General features: G+C 45.2%; 1 protein-coding gene across 2 annotated transcripts in view; it reads left to right on the top strand.

The window, feature by feature from the left end:
* LOC147114921 (gamma-glutamyl hydrolase-like) overlaps positions 1–18,560 on the top strand; it is a 79,205-nt gene that overhangs the window by 30,126 nt on the left and 30,519 nt on the right. For both annotated transcript variants that reach the window (XM_085993033.1, XM_085993032.1), the window contains 2 exons: positions 3,178–3,262; positions 9,083–9,221. In XM_085993033.1, coding sequence (XP_085849159.1) covers positions 3,178–3,262; positions 9,083–9,221 — 224 coding nt within the window. The remainder of the gene's footprint in view (positions 1–3,177; positions 3,263–9,082; positions 9,222–18,560) is intronic.

The following is an 18,560-nucleotide window of genomic DNA, read 5'->3' as shown; positions in this document are numbered from 1 at the left end:
TGGTATCCAATCAAACAGGTGAAAGAAAGTTGGGTGGAGAGCTGACATTTTCACCAATGCACCTCTTTCCCCGAGCGCCATTAGTAGCTCCTCACTGCAGGAAATTACCGGCCAGTTGGTTATTGGTTGCAGCTGTTAGCCTGGAATATGGTACTGTGGCTGCTCAATGTGCTCTTTATCAATAGGATTATCGATTTGCCATTTTTAAAAAACAATTTAATACTTGTTTCTTGACAGTTAAAGACCAGTCTTATTTTAATTATTTCTGTCCAATAATCCAGGTAAAAGGAAAGAACAGAGTGTGCTACAAGACTGTTGTAAATCTAATGGCACTAGTACTATAGTGAATTATTTACCCTATTGATGGAGGTTAGCACTGTGTGACCCAGGCACACAGTGTGCTAATGTGGTTGTAGTGGCAGTTTGTATCTTGGTTCCTGTTTAACATTGCTGTAACGTGCAGCTTTTGTCATGAAGTCAGCAGGCAGTGTTCCAAACTGACAAAGGAAAAGTTCCAGATGTAGTAACTAAACGTTGAAAGCACCATCATGTATAGCAATGGTTGCAAAGACAAATCAAATGTTGATTGTCTAAGTAGGCCCAGCCATGAAGTAATGCTGACACTAAAACATTAGTGTGACCAAAAATACAATACTGTACAGTTGTGGTTATCTACTTACAAAAATATATTGGGAGTGTAAAAGGATTTGGAAAGAGGTATGTACACTGATTCTGTTTTTAGACTGCCGGACTGTGAAGAAGGATTAAACTAAATCTATTCTCATTGAAGTTGCTCTAGAGAGATATTTTGTGCAAAATTAAAACTAAAGTCTAATTAGAGATAAACTTAAGTCTTATCCTTATGGAAAAGGCTACTGCCTAGTGCAGTAAATGTTAACTTAGCTGAAGCATTCAGTAGGGAGTAAGACTAGTTTGCTAGATATATGGGGGTTGGGATAGGACAAAGATGAAAATGGTCCTGAATGACACTTTTTTTCTTTCCTACATTTTACCACACTTAATAATTAATAAATTGCTATAATGAATTGTAGGTTTACCCTGAAAAACCGAATGTTATATTCCCATTTATTGAGCAGCCACCTTAGCCAGAATCATCATCACAATAAAATAAGTCATTCTGACAACTTTGGACAGTCAGAGGTCATTGAGAATATACAATAGCCTTCTCCCATTTGCAAACACATTTCTACCAGTAATAGGATTGGGGGCAAAAAATAAATGGCACAAAGACTCACCAGGACCTAAGCATTGACCGGAATAAAGGAAAAAAAATGGTAAAGAAATAGCTGGAATACACTAACCTTTATATTACTGTATTCTTTCCAAAACTCCTAGTATACTTAGCATAATTCATGTTTGAAGTCCTGCATGCCAGAATAGTGGGAAATGGTTCTACCCACTGGACAATACATTGATCAGAAAATGTGCAGAGTTCTGGCAGGGTAGGACTTTCGCCCATTTTGTATCCAGTGCACTCAGCTGTTTGTTGCTGTCATGTGAAGTGAATCAAATTGACTGAAGACTGGCATCTGTGACGGTGGGGACCTCAGGAGGAGGTCGAAAAGGATCATCCAGTTGGCACTTCTAGCTGAAGATAGTTGCAAATGCTTCAACATTGGCTTTTGTACTCATTGAGAATGAGGATGTTCATGAAGCCTCTTCCTCCTGTTAGCTGCTTAATTGTCCACCACCTTTCACACCTGGATTTGGCAGGGCTTTGATCTGATCAGTTGGTTGTGGGATCGCTTAGCTCTGTCTATAGCACGCTGCTTTCATTATTTAGCATGCATGTAGTCCTGTGTTGTAGCTTCACCAAGTTGGTAACGCATTTTAAAATCTGTCTAGTGCTGCATGCTCTTCTACACGCCTCATTGAACCAGGGTTGGGCACCTGGCTTGATGGTCATGAAGGAAGATGGAAATGCTGCGCCATGAGGTTACAGATACTGGGAATACTGGCCCATGAGGTTACAGATTGTGATTGTGTACAATTCTGCTGCTGCTGATGGTCCACAGTGGCTCATGGATGTGTAGTTTTGAGCTGCTAGATCTGTTCTTAATCTATTCCATTTAGCATGGCGGTAGTGCCACATGACATGATGGAGGGTGTCCTGAGTGTGAAGATGGGACTTGGTCTCAGTGCGGTGCTCATTCCTACCAATGATGTATCTGTGACAGATATATTGGTGAGGACAAGGTCAAATAGGTTATTCCCTCATATTGGTTCAGTCAGTTCAACATAATCCTTCCTAATTAAATATTGGGAAGACCGAAGCCATTGTTTTCGGTCCCCGCCACAAACTCCGTTCCCTAGCCACTGACTCCATCCCTCTCCCTAACATCTGTCTGAGGTTGAACCACACTGTTTGCAACCTTGGTGTCATATTTGACCCTGAAATGAGCTTCCGACCACATATCCACAGCATAACAAAGACCGCCTACTTCCACCTCCGTAATATCGCCCATCTCCGCCTTTGCCTCAGCTCATCCGCTGCTGAAACCCTCATCCATGCCTTTGTTACCTCTAGACTTGTCTATTCCAATGCACTCCTGGCTGGCCTCCCACATTCCACCCTACGTAAACTTGAGGTCATCCAAAACTCGGCTGCCCATGTCCTGACTCGCACCAAGTCCCGTAAACCCATCACCCCTGTGCTCGCTGACCTACATTGGCTCCCGGTTAAGCAGCGCCTCGATTTCAAAATTCTCATCCTTGTTTTCAAATCCCTCCATAGCCTCATCCCTCCCTATCTCTGTAATCTCCTTCAGCCCCACAACACCCCCCCCCCCCCCGAGATTTCTGCCCTCTTGAGCATCTCTGATTATAATCGCTCAATCATTGGTGGCGGTGCCTTCTGTTGCCTCGGCTCTAAGCTCTGGAATTCCCTGCCTAAATCTCTCAGCCTCCCTTAAGACACTCCTTAAAATCTACCTCTTTGACCAAGCTTTTGGTCACCTGCCCTAATTTATCCTTAAGTGGCTCGGTGTCAAATTTTTTGTCTTAAAATACTCCTGTGCAGTGCCTTGAGATGTTTTACTACGTTAAAGGCGCTATATAGATACAAGTTGTTGTTGTTGTTATTGCTATTCAACTGCTCTAATGTCATACTTCAAAATGGTGTTTCAAATTGAGAGTGTCATGTCTGATTATTTTCAGGGTGCTCTTTCCGGGTGGTGGTGCAAACCTCCTAACATCTCGATATGCCAAGATTGCAGCCTTGTTTTATAATATTGCACTTCAGGTAACTGCATGTAGTATATGTGTGGTATAAAAATGTAGACCAATTTAGCAAGGAAGACCTTGCATTTGTATAGTGCCTATCTTCATCACATTCTGCCTGGAGAAATGCAGTGGATGTTGTGTATATGGATTTTCAAAAGATATTTGATAAGCTTCGACAGAGGAGGTTTGTTGCTTTATAATTACAACATGTCCTCTTAATGGAAGTGTGGCAGCATGGATAGGAAGTTGGTTGAAGGACAGAAAACAGAGTTGTTGGTTGATGGATTTTTTCTGGACTGAGGAATCCTGGCATAAGTTTTGGAACCATTGCTCTTGGTTTATATTCCATTCTGTCTCTAAAGGTGGCACAATATCAAAATTTGCAGAAACAAAAATGGGGAGCGTGATTAACCATGAAGAGGACTGTAGTGACTTCAGAAGGACATAGTAGCTTGAGGAGATAGATGTCAGATGAAATTTAATGTGGAGCAATGTGGAGTGATTTATTTTGGGAGAAAAATGAAGGGGAGAACATGTATGCTAAATGGTAAAACTTCCAACTCAGTAGAGGAGCAACGATGTTTAATGGTTCAGATATAAAAATATTTACATGTGAGCAGACAATTTGATAAAACTGTTGTTTTTAAAAACCAATATATGGGAGCCCAGGTTTTATAAATAGGGGTATCAAGTATAAAATCAATGAAGCAATGCTAAAATTACACATCATTAGTTAGGCTACAGTTAGACTACTGTATGCAGTTTTACACTTTCTTTAGGAAGGATGTCAAGGCTATGGAGAGGATACCAAACAGATTTATTAAGATGATACCAGTGATGAGAGGCTTTAGTTATCAGGAGAGACCAGAGAAACTGGTGTTCTGTTTATTAGAACAAAGATGATTGAGGCGGTTTAATGTAGGTATCCCAAATTATATGGGGTTTTGATAAGGTAAGTAGAGAAAAACTATTTCTACTGGTGGGTGAGTTTATAACTAGAGAACCTAAGTTAAGAACATCACTAAAGAAATAAAAGGCAAGGTAAGGAGAATATTTTTATTCAAATGCTTGGTACAACATTGAATGCCCTACTGGAAACAGTGATGGAATTTTATTTTAGAGTTGGCAAGTATTTGAAAACGTAAATGAAAAATGTAAAAGTGTATTGGAAAGGGCAGAGAAATGTGACTAAATGGAAAGCTCTTTTAGAGAGCTGGCACAGATGTGATGGTTAAATGCCTCCTGTGCTATAAAATTCCATGTTTTAAAGTGCGTCACAACCAATGAACTACTTTTGAAATGCAGTCACTTTTACTTGGGCAAACATGGCAAATGATTTGCACAGAGCAAGATCCTGCAAACAGCAATAAGATAAATGACATTCATTTGTTTGGTGATGTTGGCTGAGGGAGGAATGTTGGCCAGGAGAACTCCTGTTGTTCTTCAAAAAGTGCTTTGGGATCTTTTGCATTCACCTGAAAAGGCAAGTGGGGCCTCAGCTTAAAGATTTATCCAAAAATGGACCTCTAACAATGCAGTAGTCCTCAATACTGCACCAGAATGTGCTCAAGTCCTAGAGTAAGGTTTGAACCCATAACCTTCTTACCCAAGGTGAGAGTGTTACCAACTGAGCCAAGTTAACAACCTAGAAGTGCATCAATAAAAAAATGGAGAGCCACTCTACCTAGATAAAGTATTCATAACCAGGTTCAGTTGATCATCCCAGGTTACTCTAGCAATTTCTTCCTTTGTTATGCTGTACGTAACAGTAGCTGTACGTAACCGTACTACAAGCACAAAAATCAGAGGGGGCATAAAGATTTACTGCCTCCGACCACTGACGTGCCTCAGGAGACAGAGGCTATCCCTACTTCAGCATTTTGGATTTTTTTTAGGACATCCCAATTTCAGCAGTGAAAAAGCAGTTACTTGTCTTACCCGCACACTGCACCAATATGGTGGCTGAAGAGCTCCTCCCAGAGTCGCAATGCGGATTACGCCCACTAAGGGGCACAATGGACATGACCTTCACCGCGCATCAACTACAAAAGCAATGCAGGGAACAGCACCAACTGCTGTACATGGCCTTTGACTTCACAAAGGCCTTTGATACTGTCACCTGTGAGGGATTATGGAGTGTCCTCCTTCAATTTGGCTTCCTTCAAAAGTTTGTCACCATCCTCCGCCTGCTTCATGACGACATGCAAGCTGTGATCCGGACCAGCGGATCCACCACAGACCCAATTCACGTATGGACCGGGGTCAAACAAGGCTGTGTCACCGCACCAACGCTCTTCTCGATCTTCCTGGCTGCAGTGCTCCATCTCGCCCTCAGTAAGCTCCCCACTGGAGTGGAGCTAATTTACAGAACAAATGGGAAACTATTCAACCTCCGTCGCCTCCAGTCCAGATCCAAGGTCGTCCCATCCTCTGTCGACGAATTACAGTAAGCAGACGACGCTTGCGTCTGAGCACACTCTGAGGCCGAACTCCAAACCATCGTCAACACATTCACCGAACGTACAAGAGCATAGGCCTTACACTAAACATCCATAAGACAAAGGTCCTCTATCAACCTGCTCCTGCCACACAATACTGCTCCCCGATTATCAAAATCCATGACGAGGCCTTGGACAATGTGGACCACTTTCCATACCTCGGGAGCCTACTGTCAACAAGGGCAGACGTCGATAATGAAGTCCAACACCGCCTTCAGTGTGCCAGTGCAGCCATCAGTCACCTGAGGAAGAGAGTGTTTGAAGACCAGGACCTCAAACCCGGCACTAAGCTCATGGTCTACAGAGCAGTAGTGATACCCGCCCTCCTGTATGCTTCAGAGACATGGACCATGTACAGCAGGCACCTCAAAGCACTGGAGCGATACCACCAACGCTGCCTCCGCAAGATCCTGCAAATCCATTGGCACGATAGGCGCACCAACATCTGTTCTCGTTCAGGCCAACATCCCCTGCATCGAAGCTTTGACCATGCTCAATCAGCTCTGATGGACGGGCCACATCGTCCGCATGCCCGATACGAGACTCCCAAAACAAGCGCTCTACTCGAAGCTCTGACACAGCAAGAGAGCCCCAGGTGGGCAGAGGAAACGCTTCAAGGACACCCTCAAAGCCTCCTTGAAAAAGTGCAACATCCCCACCTACACCTGGGAATCCCTGGCCCAAGACCGCACAAAGTGGAGGAGAAGCATCTGGGAAAGCGCCGAACACCTCGAGTCTCTTCGCCGGGAGCTAGCGGAAGCCAAGCGCAAACGGCAGAAGGAGTGCACGTCAACCCAAGCACCCCACCCACTCGCCCTTCAACCACCGTCTGCCCCACCTGTGACAGAGACTGTAGGTCCTGCATTGGACTCATCAGTCACCTGTGTGGAAGCAAGTCATCCTCTGTTCCGAGGGACTGCCTAAGAAGAGAAGACTTGTCTTACCCGCATACACTGCGCCAAGAATTCCTGATTTCCACATTTAACTAACGTGTGCTCTCGTGTGACATTATGTCAATCAGTCACTCAGTAGTAGGTGCCAACATGGGTATTCGAATGCAATGTAATGTAATGGCCTATGCACGAAAGGCAAATAGAGAATTGGTGGTACAGTGGGTTTGAACATTGTCTTTTGATTCTAGCTCAGACTGAAGGGATAAAAGCCTTCTCCCTCTGCTGTCTGTAAGGACCGTATTGAAATGACAATTGGAGAATCTCAATTTCATTTCCAGTGAGAATGTGCCCATAGCATCAAACTAGTCATGCATTGTTACAAATTGGCACTCATTCAGGAAGGCAAATGGATATTGGTATGGAAGGTCTAAAAATCCCCACTGTTGCAATAGTGAATGCTGTTCTGTGCTTGTCATGGCAGAGTGTGGTCGCTAATTGGGAGAGACTGTTTTATATTATTGGAGTAATCACTGTGTTTTAAAATTTGCATGCATTACATGAAATGGAGAATGTATTCCATTCCCTAACACACACATCCCTCCACCACAATGGGCATTAAAAATCTCCAAAGAGAGAAAGGTAAATAATTACATTTTCAACAAGAAAATAATCAGTTCTACAAAAATGGCATTCTAGGGGAGAACAGATATTTATAATGTCCCAGGATTTAGCTGAAGGAAATAACTGGAAAAATTGCCCTTCCAGTTTAGTGGCGGAACGGAAATATCACTTGCCAAGGTGAATCCACTGCAATTTCGTCCCGGGGCCCTCATCCTAGGCGGGTGGATTTGGAGTGGTAATACCCCTCCTGGTAGGTTTACTTCTGGGAGAGAGCAAAATACAATCCGGTGCAGCCAGTCGAAGGGCAGCAAAATACAATCCGGTGCAGCCAGTCGAAGGGTAGCAAAATACAATCCGGTGCAGCCAGTCGAAGGGCAGCAAAATACAATCCGGTGCGGCCAGTCGAAGGGCAGCAAAATACAATCCGGTGCAGCCAGTCGAAGGGCAGCAAAATACAATCCGGTGCGGCCAGTCGAAGGGCAGCAAAATACAATCCGGTGCAGCCAGTCGAAGGGCAGCAAAATACAATCCGGTACAGCCAGTCGAAGGGCAGCAAAATACAATCCGGTGCAGCCAGTCGAAGGGCAGCAAAATACAATCTGGTGCAGCCAGTCGAAGGGCAGCAAAATACAATCCGGTGCGGCCAATCGAAGGGCAGCATCACTTTTTTTTGGAAGAATGGCTGAAACACTTTCTGTGTGTTTCTAATATTTTCTGCCTTTTATTTCAGATTCACATCATTCACTTTTTTTGTTTCCCCTATATTCTATCTTGTTTCTCCCATCTCCTTCAACTTCATTCACTTTCATTTTGATAGCTTCTTTAATTTGTATATCTTCTTCCATGCCTTTTCACTGTCTTACTTAGTTATTTTCACACCTTTTTGTTCTTTTAATGTCTTCATTGTCTCATTGAGCTGCTATTCTTATATCATCTACCAGTTTTTACCCCGTTCCAGCTTTTCTATATACCTAATTTCTGCTGGCCATTTAACTCCTCTAGAAGTCTATATTCTTGACTCTTACTTGTTCTTCCCTTCATTTTCTTCAGTCCTATCAATGGGCTCATTTTTCTTCCAATTTCCAGTTCTAATGGAGGGTTACACCTGAAATGCGAGTCAAGGCTTTCTCTCTCTCTGCTGACATTTGCAGTTTTTCCTCTTATTTTTAAAGTAGTTTGTTAACTTCGTGATTATGTTTATAATAATATTTTACATTCTTTCTTGCAAACATGAAAAAAATAAGAGTTCAACCTTTGTCATTCTTCAGAATTATGCTTTTTTTCTAGTAATGAATGATAGTTTTCTTTATTCAAAAAAGTCTGTAAACCTAAATATATTAATGGATAATAAATTGGATGTAAGGGTGCCTTTGTATTTATATCTATGATCTCCCAGGTTATTTATCTTGTACCTCCACATTCACTATTTATCATCAGCCACAATGTCAGGCGAGCAAAAGACTATTACATCATTGACTTATCCCGATTACATGGATACTGTGTATCAACCATGAGCATGTATATACTGTAACATTGTTTTATACTACACTATGCAGCAATTGCACAGAAGTTAAAAATGGTAGAAGGGGTGAGACAGCAATGACCTGGCTAAGTGGAAGGACCTTGTTGCACCAACTTCATTTTGTTTGCTAAATGCAATAGAATTGTATAAATGCAGTGGAATAACTGCAGTAGAATTGTGCCTGTCAATGTAACACATGCACGAGCACTTCAGTGATGAAATACAAAGCACCAATTGTGCTAGTAGTTGGCAACTTTGTTTCTATCACAGGCTGGCATTAAATGCAAATTTTTTTATTTTAATAGGCCAACGATAATGGGACTCACTTCCCAGTGTGGGGAACTTGTCTTGGATTTGAAGAGCTGACTGTTCTTACCAGTGGAGAAAAGCTTCTGATTACCACAACGACCTCAAATCTGTCTCTTCCTTTGAAATTCACCCAAGGTAAAAAGAAGGCCGAGAATGTGGGGGTAATTTTAACTTTGGAGATGAAAATCGGGAGAGATGTATAACGGGCGGCTGAATCGATAGCTCCCATTTTACAATATCAAGTCAGAATGACTCCATGTGATCCCTGTGTAGCCACCTCACGAGAACATCATGACCGTTCTTCCACAAACGGGAAGTGGTTCAAAAATGAAATGGAAAAGTTCCTGATACCTGAAAGGTTTCATGGTTATTAAATTTTATAAATAATATATAGAAATATTCAACTGGAAAGAAGAGAGCTAGTTTTGGACTAATGGTCCTCTTCTGTGTTACTGCCTTCCTGTAAGCTGTAGCCTTTTAAACTTTTATCATCAGCTTAAAGTTTCCTGTTCATTCACCTGCACTGGCAATTTGTTCCATATATTGATCACTCTTTATATAATAGCAAAATACTGCGGATGCTGGAAATCTGAAATAACAACAGAAAATGCTGGAAATACTCAGCAGGCCAGGCAGCATCCGTGGAGAGAGAAACAGAGTTAACGTTTCAGGTCTGGGACCCTTCATCAGAACTGGAAAAAGCTGGAGATGTAACATATTAAGCAGGTGCAGAGACAGGAGGAGGGGGGCGGTGGTGGTTAGGAGGGAAGGAAGGAATTGAAAGAACATCCTGTACTTTTTGTAAGAGGCAGGAAAGATAAAATGTTGCAAATGGGAATGGCAAAAATCATACAGCATGAAAAATGGGGGCAGGGATTATTATCTGAAATTGTTGAACTCGATGTTGAGTCCGGCAGCCTGTAAAGTGCCTAATCGAAACATGAGGTGCTTGATCACTCTCTTGTTATTTACTTGAATTTTCCTTATCTTGACTCTATGCCACCTAGTTCAGGTCCAGTCCTCCATTTGAGAATGGAAGCTTTGCTTAATTGAGAGGGATAAAATTCTACCCTGTTCGGGTTAGCCAGCGTGGAGAAGCACAGCTGCCAGACTGTTTATGTTGAGGATCAAGCCCCACTCCAGGATGTCCGCATATAATGTAAGCTGACAGCCCAGTGCAGTACTGAGGGAGTGCTGGATTGTCCCAGTTGCTGGCTGTTGGATTAGACGTAAAACCTGTTTGCCTGTTCAGGTGGCTGCAAGAACATCCCGTGGCACTGATCAAAGAAGAGCAGGGACTCCTCCCAGTATCTTGACCAACATTCCTCCCATTACAAATATTATGTCTGTGTATAATTGAGACACGGACAGCAGGAGTTGATTGTCTCCAGTCAGTAAAGACTTGTTATAATCGGGAAACTGAAACTACAGAAGGCTGCTAGCGCCTTTTATACAGGGGTGGTCACTGCCGGTACTGCAGTCTGAGACCAGTTATTCCCTTAAAGGTACATACACAACAATTCCTCCCCTTTTAGATAAACAGTACATAACATTCATTTAACAACTAAATGATAACTAATTGCAATCACAATTACAGTTGCTAGATACATTGGTTGAGGTTAAGCAATTATAAGTTCAGTCTTTGAGGAGGCTTCCTGATTCTGTCTGGATAACGCCTCTTTGGGGTATCAGGCTCTTCTGCCAAGGTTGAGTCAGGATCAATGTCGTTGTTTGGTTCATCTGCTTCCAATATCACCGATTCTGCGGTAGATGCAATTGGTATGTCGGTTTCATCGCCAGGTGTATCAGATCGTGGTGTGGAGTTGACGTTTTCCAATGACTCTAGAATCTGGTCAGCATGGCGTCTTACAATGCTCTCTCCAACGTCCACGGTATACATGAGAGGTCCTTGCCGTGTACAAATCGTTCCTGGCTGCCATTTCTCTGTGCGGTAGTCCCGGGCCAAAACTGGTTGACCTATCTTAAAACTCCTAGCCGGCCTTTCATTCATATTCTGAAACTGCCTGTTCTCCACATCTCTTCGGACGTTTGGCTTAACCAAATGCAAGTGGCATCGTAGTCTTCGATTGAAGAACATCATGGCTGGAGTTTGGTTGGTAACCGCATGTGTCGCATTCCAGTAGGCAAACAAGAAGTTGTCCACCTTGTGTTGTAGGGGTATATCTTCATTACACATTGCCTTGATAGCCTTTTTGAATGTTTGAACAAACCTCTCGGCCAATCCATTAGTGGCTGGATGATATGGGGCAGATGTGTAGTGCTTAACACCATTGTTCTTTAAGAACCTCCGGAACTCTTCAGACAGCAAATCTGTTCAGGCAGCCCATTCCTGGCGAATATGGTTTGTAAGACTGTGATAGTTTTTTCTGTGGTGGTTGAGGACATTTTTATTACCTCTGGCCACTTTTTGAATGTGCATCCACTGCAATTAAAAACATCGAGTCCATGAAGGGACCAGCAAAATCAATGTGCACCCTTTGCCATGGAGATGAGGGCCACTCCCATGGATGTAGAGGGGCTTGTGGTGGGGCGTTTTGGACCTTCTGGCATCCTATACAGCTCTTGGTCATCTCTTCGATTTCTCTATCGTTTCCCGGCCACCACACAAAAGCTCTGGCTAAGTTCTTCATTTTTACCCCTCCCAGATGACCCTCATGAAGCTCATTGAGCACTCTATCCTTCAATTTGGGTGGAATTACTACTCTGGATCCACATATCAAGGTTCCTCTGCACACTGACAGCTGTTCTCTTCTCGGCGAGAATGCTGGCAGCAGTGGTTCGCCATGTGCTGGCCATCCCTTCACCATCAAATCATAGACCCGGGATAGTGTCGGGTCATTTCGTGTTTCCTTTTCTATGTTTGCATTCGTCACAGGGAGACATTCGACTATGGTCGAGTGGAATATCTCCATTGGATCCACTGCAAGTTCTTCTTCCACCATCGGCAACGGTAGGCGCGACAATCCATCAGCATTCCCATGCTGTTTAGTTCCTTTGTACTCGATGTCATATTGGTGTGCCCCTAGGAAAAGGGACCACCTCTGTAGCCGTTGTGCTGTCATTATCGGTACGCCCTTCTGAGGGTTGAAAATGGAGACAAGAGGTTGATGATCAGTTAGTAGAGTAAATTTTTGACCGTGCAGGTAGTGATTGAACTTCTTCACCCCCCACACTAGGCTGAGGGCCTCTGTCAATCTGGGTGTAGTTACGCTCGGCTGAAGTTAACGAGCGTGACGCAAAAGCTATCGGCCTCTCTAAACCATCAAGGAATTAATGTGACAGTACCGCCCCAATGCCGTGGGGAGACGCATCACACGCCAGTCTTATCGGTAGTGATGGGTTGTAGTGAGCCAATACTTCTCTTGAAGTGATTAAGTCCTTACTCTTCTGAAAGGCCCGCTTACAGTCATTGCTCCATTTCCATGCTACTCCCGTTCGTAGTAGAGCGTTCAGTGGGTGCAGAATTGTGGACAAATTCGGTAAAAACTTATGGTAGTAATTCACCAATCCGAGGAATGACCTCAGTTGCAACACATTTTCAGGCGCTGGGGCCTTAACAACCGCTTCAATTTTGTCAGGGGACTTATGTAACCCCTCTTCAACAATCACGTGGCCACAATACGCTATCTGTTTCTTAAAAACCTCGCACTTGGGGCGGTTGGCTCGTAGCCCATGTTCCCGTAGTCTAGTGAGCACCTGTTCTTGGTTGTTAAGGTGTTCACTGTCATCTTCACCTGTCACTAGGATGTCGTCCAAGTAACACTGAGTCCCCGGAATCCCTTGCAGGACTTGTTCCATCGCTCTTTGCCATATCGCCGGAGCTGATGCTACTCCGAATACCAATCTATGATACTGGTAAAGACCTTTGTGAGTGTTTATCGTGAGATACTTCCTAGAGGATTCTTCAACCTCCATCTGCAAATACGCTTGTGCTAGGTCAATTTTTGTAAAACGCTTCCCTCCAGATAGTGAGGCGAAGATGTCTTCTATCCTTGGAAGAGGATATTGTACTGTGTGAAGGACTGGGTTCACCGTCACCTTGAAGTCCCCACAGATGCGAACCTTCCTTGGCTCCTCAGACTTATTGTTTAACGTTTTCTTCATGACGGGAACGATGGGTGTCGCCCACTCGCTCCAGTCTACCTTAGACAACACGCCTGCATTCTCCAGATTCTCCAGCTCTGCCTCGACGGCTGGGCGAATTGCATATGGTACCGGCCTTGCTTTGAAAAACTTGGGAATTGCATTCTCTTTTATTTTTATCGAGGCGGTTACGCCTTTAAGCGTGCCCAGTTCTTGTTGAAATACCTCTTTGGCGTTAGCTAAGATTGTTGACAATCGTCCAGGAGTGACGTCGTCATCTTTTTTACCATCCACCGTCATTGCCTGAATGGAGTGCCAATCTAAGCTTATCTTTCTGATCCATTCACGTCCCAATAACGGTGGTCCACCATCTTGCAGTATGTAGAGATACAATTTCCGTATTTTCTTGCCGTTGTATTCGACAGGCACCCTTATTTTTCCTCTGGGGTATACCTTTTGCCCCGTATACGTCGTCAAGACGATGGATGTCTCTCTCAAGGGTATGTGTGAGAATAGCCGCTCGTAGTCTCGTCGATTCATGACGGTTAGCGCTGATCCTGTATCCAATTCCATTTTAACTTGGGACCCTGCTATCGTGAGGGTGACCCAAATGGTTCGGTGATCCTCTTTTGCGATTACATTGTGAAGTTTGAGACAGCTTAATCTCTTGTTCCCGGATTCACTATCGCTCATCTGGTCTTCGGAACTACTGTCCGTCATCTTTTGTACTTTCTTGTACGGTTCCTTAGTAGCCTTTTTGTTGTCGTTGGTCTTCTTCCCAGACCTGCAAACTCGTGCAATGTGTCCCATCTTTCCGCATTGCCTGCATATTTTGTCTTTGGACCAGCAGTCCTTCTGGTCATGGTTAGTTCTGCCGCAGCAATAACATTTTGCAAATCCCCGTGTCATTTCGTGGGTGCCGTATTCCTGTGGCTTTTGTTGTATTTCCGCAGCTCCCCTGGCTGCTGCTTCGTACGATACTGCCACGCTGAAAGCCTTATCTAGCGTCAGCTCTTTCTCTGAGAGTAACTTCTTCTGTGTTCCTTCACTCAGGAGTCCACAGACAAATTTGTCCCGTAGGGTATCTGCCAGTCCTGCTCCGAACTGGCAGTGCTTTGATAGCTTGCGTAGTTCCATAAGGTACTCCGCCATTGCTCTCATCTTTATGCTGAGTTCTCCTGTGGAATTTAAATCTTTCTGCTATCAGCAGCGGTGCAGGGTTTAGGTGTTCCTGTAGGATAGCAACAATTTCGTTAAAACTCTTCGCCTTCGGTTTGGCTGGAGTAATCAGGTCCCGCAATAGGCCGTACGTTCTTGCGCCCATTAAGTTTAGCAGTACCGATGCCTTTTTTTCATCGGCTATTTCGTTTGCCTCGCAATATACCTCGACTCTTTCCACATACGTGGTCCAGTCCTCTATTGCATTATCAAAGGCAGTGATACAGCCAGTCTTCAGCATCTTGGAAATCTAAAATGGCGCCTCCCGCGCTTTGCCTTCTTCCCCGATTTTAACAAAATGGCGCCTCCCGCGCTTTGCCTTCTTCCTCGCTGGATTAAGATGGCGCCTCCTGCGCTTTGCCTTCTTCCCCGCTGTTGCTAGCGCTGCTTTCCGCGGTTTCCGTTGCAACCTGCAGCTCCTCGCGGTTTTCTGCGCGTTTAATATTTTTTATTTTTTATTTTATTATTTTCCCGTCGTGGAACAACCCTGTGGGACTCTTGCCTCCCTCTTCTTGGGTCCGTACGCTGCCCGGCTTCGTAGCACCGGCCGTGCCCTGTGTGCTCCACCCTCTCTCTCTCCTCTTCCCGACAACGCTGCTCGGCCCCGTTGCAAGCCACCCGCTCGAGTTCTAGACCGCCGCAGCCCAGGAAGGATCAGTGTACTACCTGCTACCAGCCCGATTAGCTGAAGCACCGTCGACAGGAACCAAGCCCCGCTCTCGACAGCTTCTCCTGTAATCTTCAACTCCGCTGACTCAGGGGTGGATGCCCACGGTCGACGCCCGTTTCTACTGCTTCTTTCTTCCTTCTGGCCTCGACCTCTGCTCACTTCGCTTCAGGAACGGATCCCATGAGGTGGTGCAGACTGTAGGTAAGTTCGTATCTGCTCGTCACCAATATTATGTCCGTGTATAATTGAGACACGGACAGCAGGAGTTGATTGTCTCCATTCAGTAAAGACTTGTTATAATCGGGAAACTGAAACTACAGAAGGCTGCTAGCGCCTTTTATACAGGGGTGGTTACTGCAGTCTGAGACCAGTTATTCCCTTAAAGGTACATACACAACAACAAATAATACCAAAAACGAAATGAATTGGTCATTTATTCTATTCTGTTTGTAGCACCATGTTGTGCATAGGCTGTGCATTTGCATGCGTAGCAACAGTGAGGATATGATCAGGTGCTGTATAAAAGGAATATATTTTTCTTCTCTTCCTTCTCATTTACTGTATCTGTTAAGCTTATTAATTTGTTAAATTTATAACTGCAGATCCAGTTGTAATTTTTTTTAATTCGTTCCTGGGATGTGGGCGTCGTTGGCAAGGCCAGCATTTATTTCCCATCCCTAACTGTCCTTGAGAAGGTGGTGGTGAGCTGCCGCCTTGAACCACTGCACCTTGTGATGAAGGTACTCCCACACTGCTGTTAGGGAGGGAGTTCCAGGATTTTGACCCAGCGACGATTAAGAAACGGCGATATGTTTCCAAGTCAGGATGGTGTGTAACTTGGAGGGGAACTTGTAGGTGATGGTGTTCCCATGCGCCTGCTGCTCTTGTCCTTCTAGGTGGTAGAGGTCACGAATTTGGGAGGTGCTGCTGAAGAAGCATTGGTGAGTTGCTGCAGTGCATCTTGTAGATGGTAGAGGGAGTGAATATTTAAGGTGGTGGATGGGGTGCCAATCAAGCGGGCGGCTTTGTCCTGGATAGTGTCGAGCTTCTTGAGTGTTGTGGAGCTGTACTCATTCAGCCAAGTGGAGAGTATTCCATCACTCTCCTGACTTGTGCCTTGTAGATGGTGGAAAGGCTTTGGGGAGTCAGGAGGTGAGACACTCGCTGCACAATACCTAGCCTCTGACCTGCTCTTGTTGCCACAGTATTTATGTGGCTGGTCCAGTTAAGTTTCTGGTCAATGGTGACCCCCCAGGATGTTTATGGTGGGGGATTCAACAATGGTAATGCTGTTGAATACCAAGGAAAGGTGGTTAGACTCTTGCTTGTTGGAGATAGTCATTGCCTGGCACTTGTGTGGCGTGAATGTTACTTGCCACTTATCAGCTCAAGCCTGACTGTCCTCCAGGTCTTGCTGCATGCGGGCATGGACTGCTTCATTTACTGAGGAGTTGCGAATGGAACTGAACACTGCAATCATCAGCGAACATCCCCACTTCTGACCTTATGATGGAGGGAAGGTCATTGATGCAGCAGCTGAAGATAGTTGGACCTAGGACACTGCCCTGAGGAACTCCTGCAGTGATGTCCTGGGGCTGAGATGATTGACCTCCAACAACCACTTTCCTTTGTGCTAGTTATGACTCCAGCCAATTGAGAGTTTTTCCCCCTGATTCTCATTGACTTCAATTTTACTAGAGCTCCTTGATGCCACACTTGGTCAAATGCTGCCTTGATGTCAAGGGCAGTTACTCTCGCCTCATCTCTGGAATTCAGCTCTTTTGTCCATGTTTGGACCAAGGCTGTAATGAGGCCTGAAGCCGACTGGTCCTGGCGGAACCCAAGCTGAGCATCGGTGAGCAGGTTTTTCATGAGTAAGCGCCACTTGATAGCCCTGTCGATGACACCTTCCATCACTTTGATGATTGAGAGTAGACTGATTGGGTGGTAATTGGACGGATTGAATTTGTGGACAGGACACACCTTGGCAGTTCTCCACATTGTCGGGTAGGTGCCAGTGCTGTAGCTGTAGTGAAACAGCTTGGCTAGAGGCGCGGCTAGTTCTGGAGCACGTCTTCAGCATGACAGCCGGGATGTTGTCTGGGCCCATAGCCTTTGCTGTATCCAGTGTGCTCAGCCGTTTCTTGATACCACGTGGAGTGAATAGAATTGGCTGAAGACTAGCTTCTGTGATCGTGGGGACCTCAGGAGGAGGCCAATATGGATCATCCACTCAGCACTTCTCGCTGAAGATGGTGGCAAATGCTCCAGCCTTGTCTTTTGCACTCGCATGCTGGTCTCTGCCATCATTGAGGATGGGGATATTCATGGAGCCTCCTCCTCCCGTTAGCTGTTTAATTGTCCTCCACCATGTGTGACTGGATGTGACGGGACCGCAGAGCTTTGATCTGATCCGTTGATTGTGGGATCGCTTAGCTCCGTCTATAACATGCTGCTTCTGCTGTTTATCATGCATGTAGTCCTGTGTTGCAGCTTCCCCAGGTTGGCACCTCATTTTTAGGTACGCCTGGTGCTGCTCCTGGCATGCTCTTCTACACTCCTTATTGAACCAGGGTTGGTCCCCTGGCTTGATGGTAATGGTAGAGTGAGGGATATGCCAGGCCATGAGGTTACAGATTGTGGTAGAATACAGTTCTGCTGCTGCTGATGGCCCACAATGCCTCATAGATGCCTAGTTTTGAAACTGCCAGATCTGTTCTGAATCTATCCCATTTAGCACAGTGGTAGTGCCACACAACACGATGGAGGGTGTCCTCAGTGTGAAGACGGGACTTTGTCTGCAGAAGGACTGTGCGGTGGTCACTGCTACCAATGCTGTCATGGACAGATGCATCTGCGACAGGTAGATTGGTGATACGAGGTCAAGTAGGTTTTTCCCTCATGTTGGTTCTCTCACCACCTGCCACAGGCCCGGTCTGACAGTTATGCCCTTCAGGACTTGGCCAGCAGTGATGCTACTGAGCCACACTTGGTACATTCTGTGCCCTTGCTACCCTCAGTGGTGTTCAACATGGAGGAGTACTGATTCATCAGCTGAGGGAGGGCGATAGGTGGTAATCAGCAGGTGGTTTCCGCCACCTCTGGTGGGTTTGTCCTGCCGGTGGGACAGGACACACCCAGGGATGGTGATGGAGAAGATTGGGACATTGGCTGAAAGGTATGATTCTGTGAGTATGATTATGTCAGGCTGTTGCTTGACTAGTCTGTGGGACGGCGCTCCTAATTTTGACACAATTCCCCAGCTGTTAGTGCGGATGACTTTGCAGGGTTGACTGAGCTGGGTGTGTCGTTGTCATGTCCGAAGCCGGTGCCTAGGTTGATGCCGGGTGGTCCATCCGGTTTTATTATTCTTGTTTATCGTAGTGGTTTATTACAACTGAGTGACTTGCTAGGCCATTTCAGAGGGCAGTTAAGAGTCAACCACATTGCTTTGGGTCTGGAGTCACATAGAGGCCAGACCA

This window comes from Somniosus microcephalus, chromosome 7, assembly GCF_052327205.1.
Source record: "Somniosus microcephalus isolate GS21.2 chromosome 7, FLI_Smic_1.0, whole genome shotgun sequence".
Classification (NCBI taxonomy): domain Eukaryota; kingdom Metazoa; phylum Chordata; class Chondrichthyes; order Squaliformes; family Somniosidae; genus Somniosus; species Somniosus microcephalus.
The sequence above is the reverse complement of the archived record's forward strand: the minus strand, read 5'-3'. Positions and strand labels throughout refer to the sequence as shown.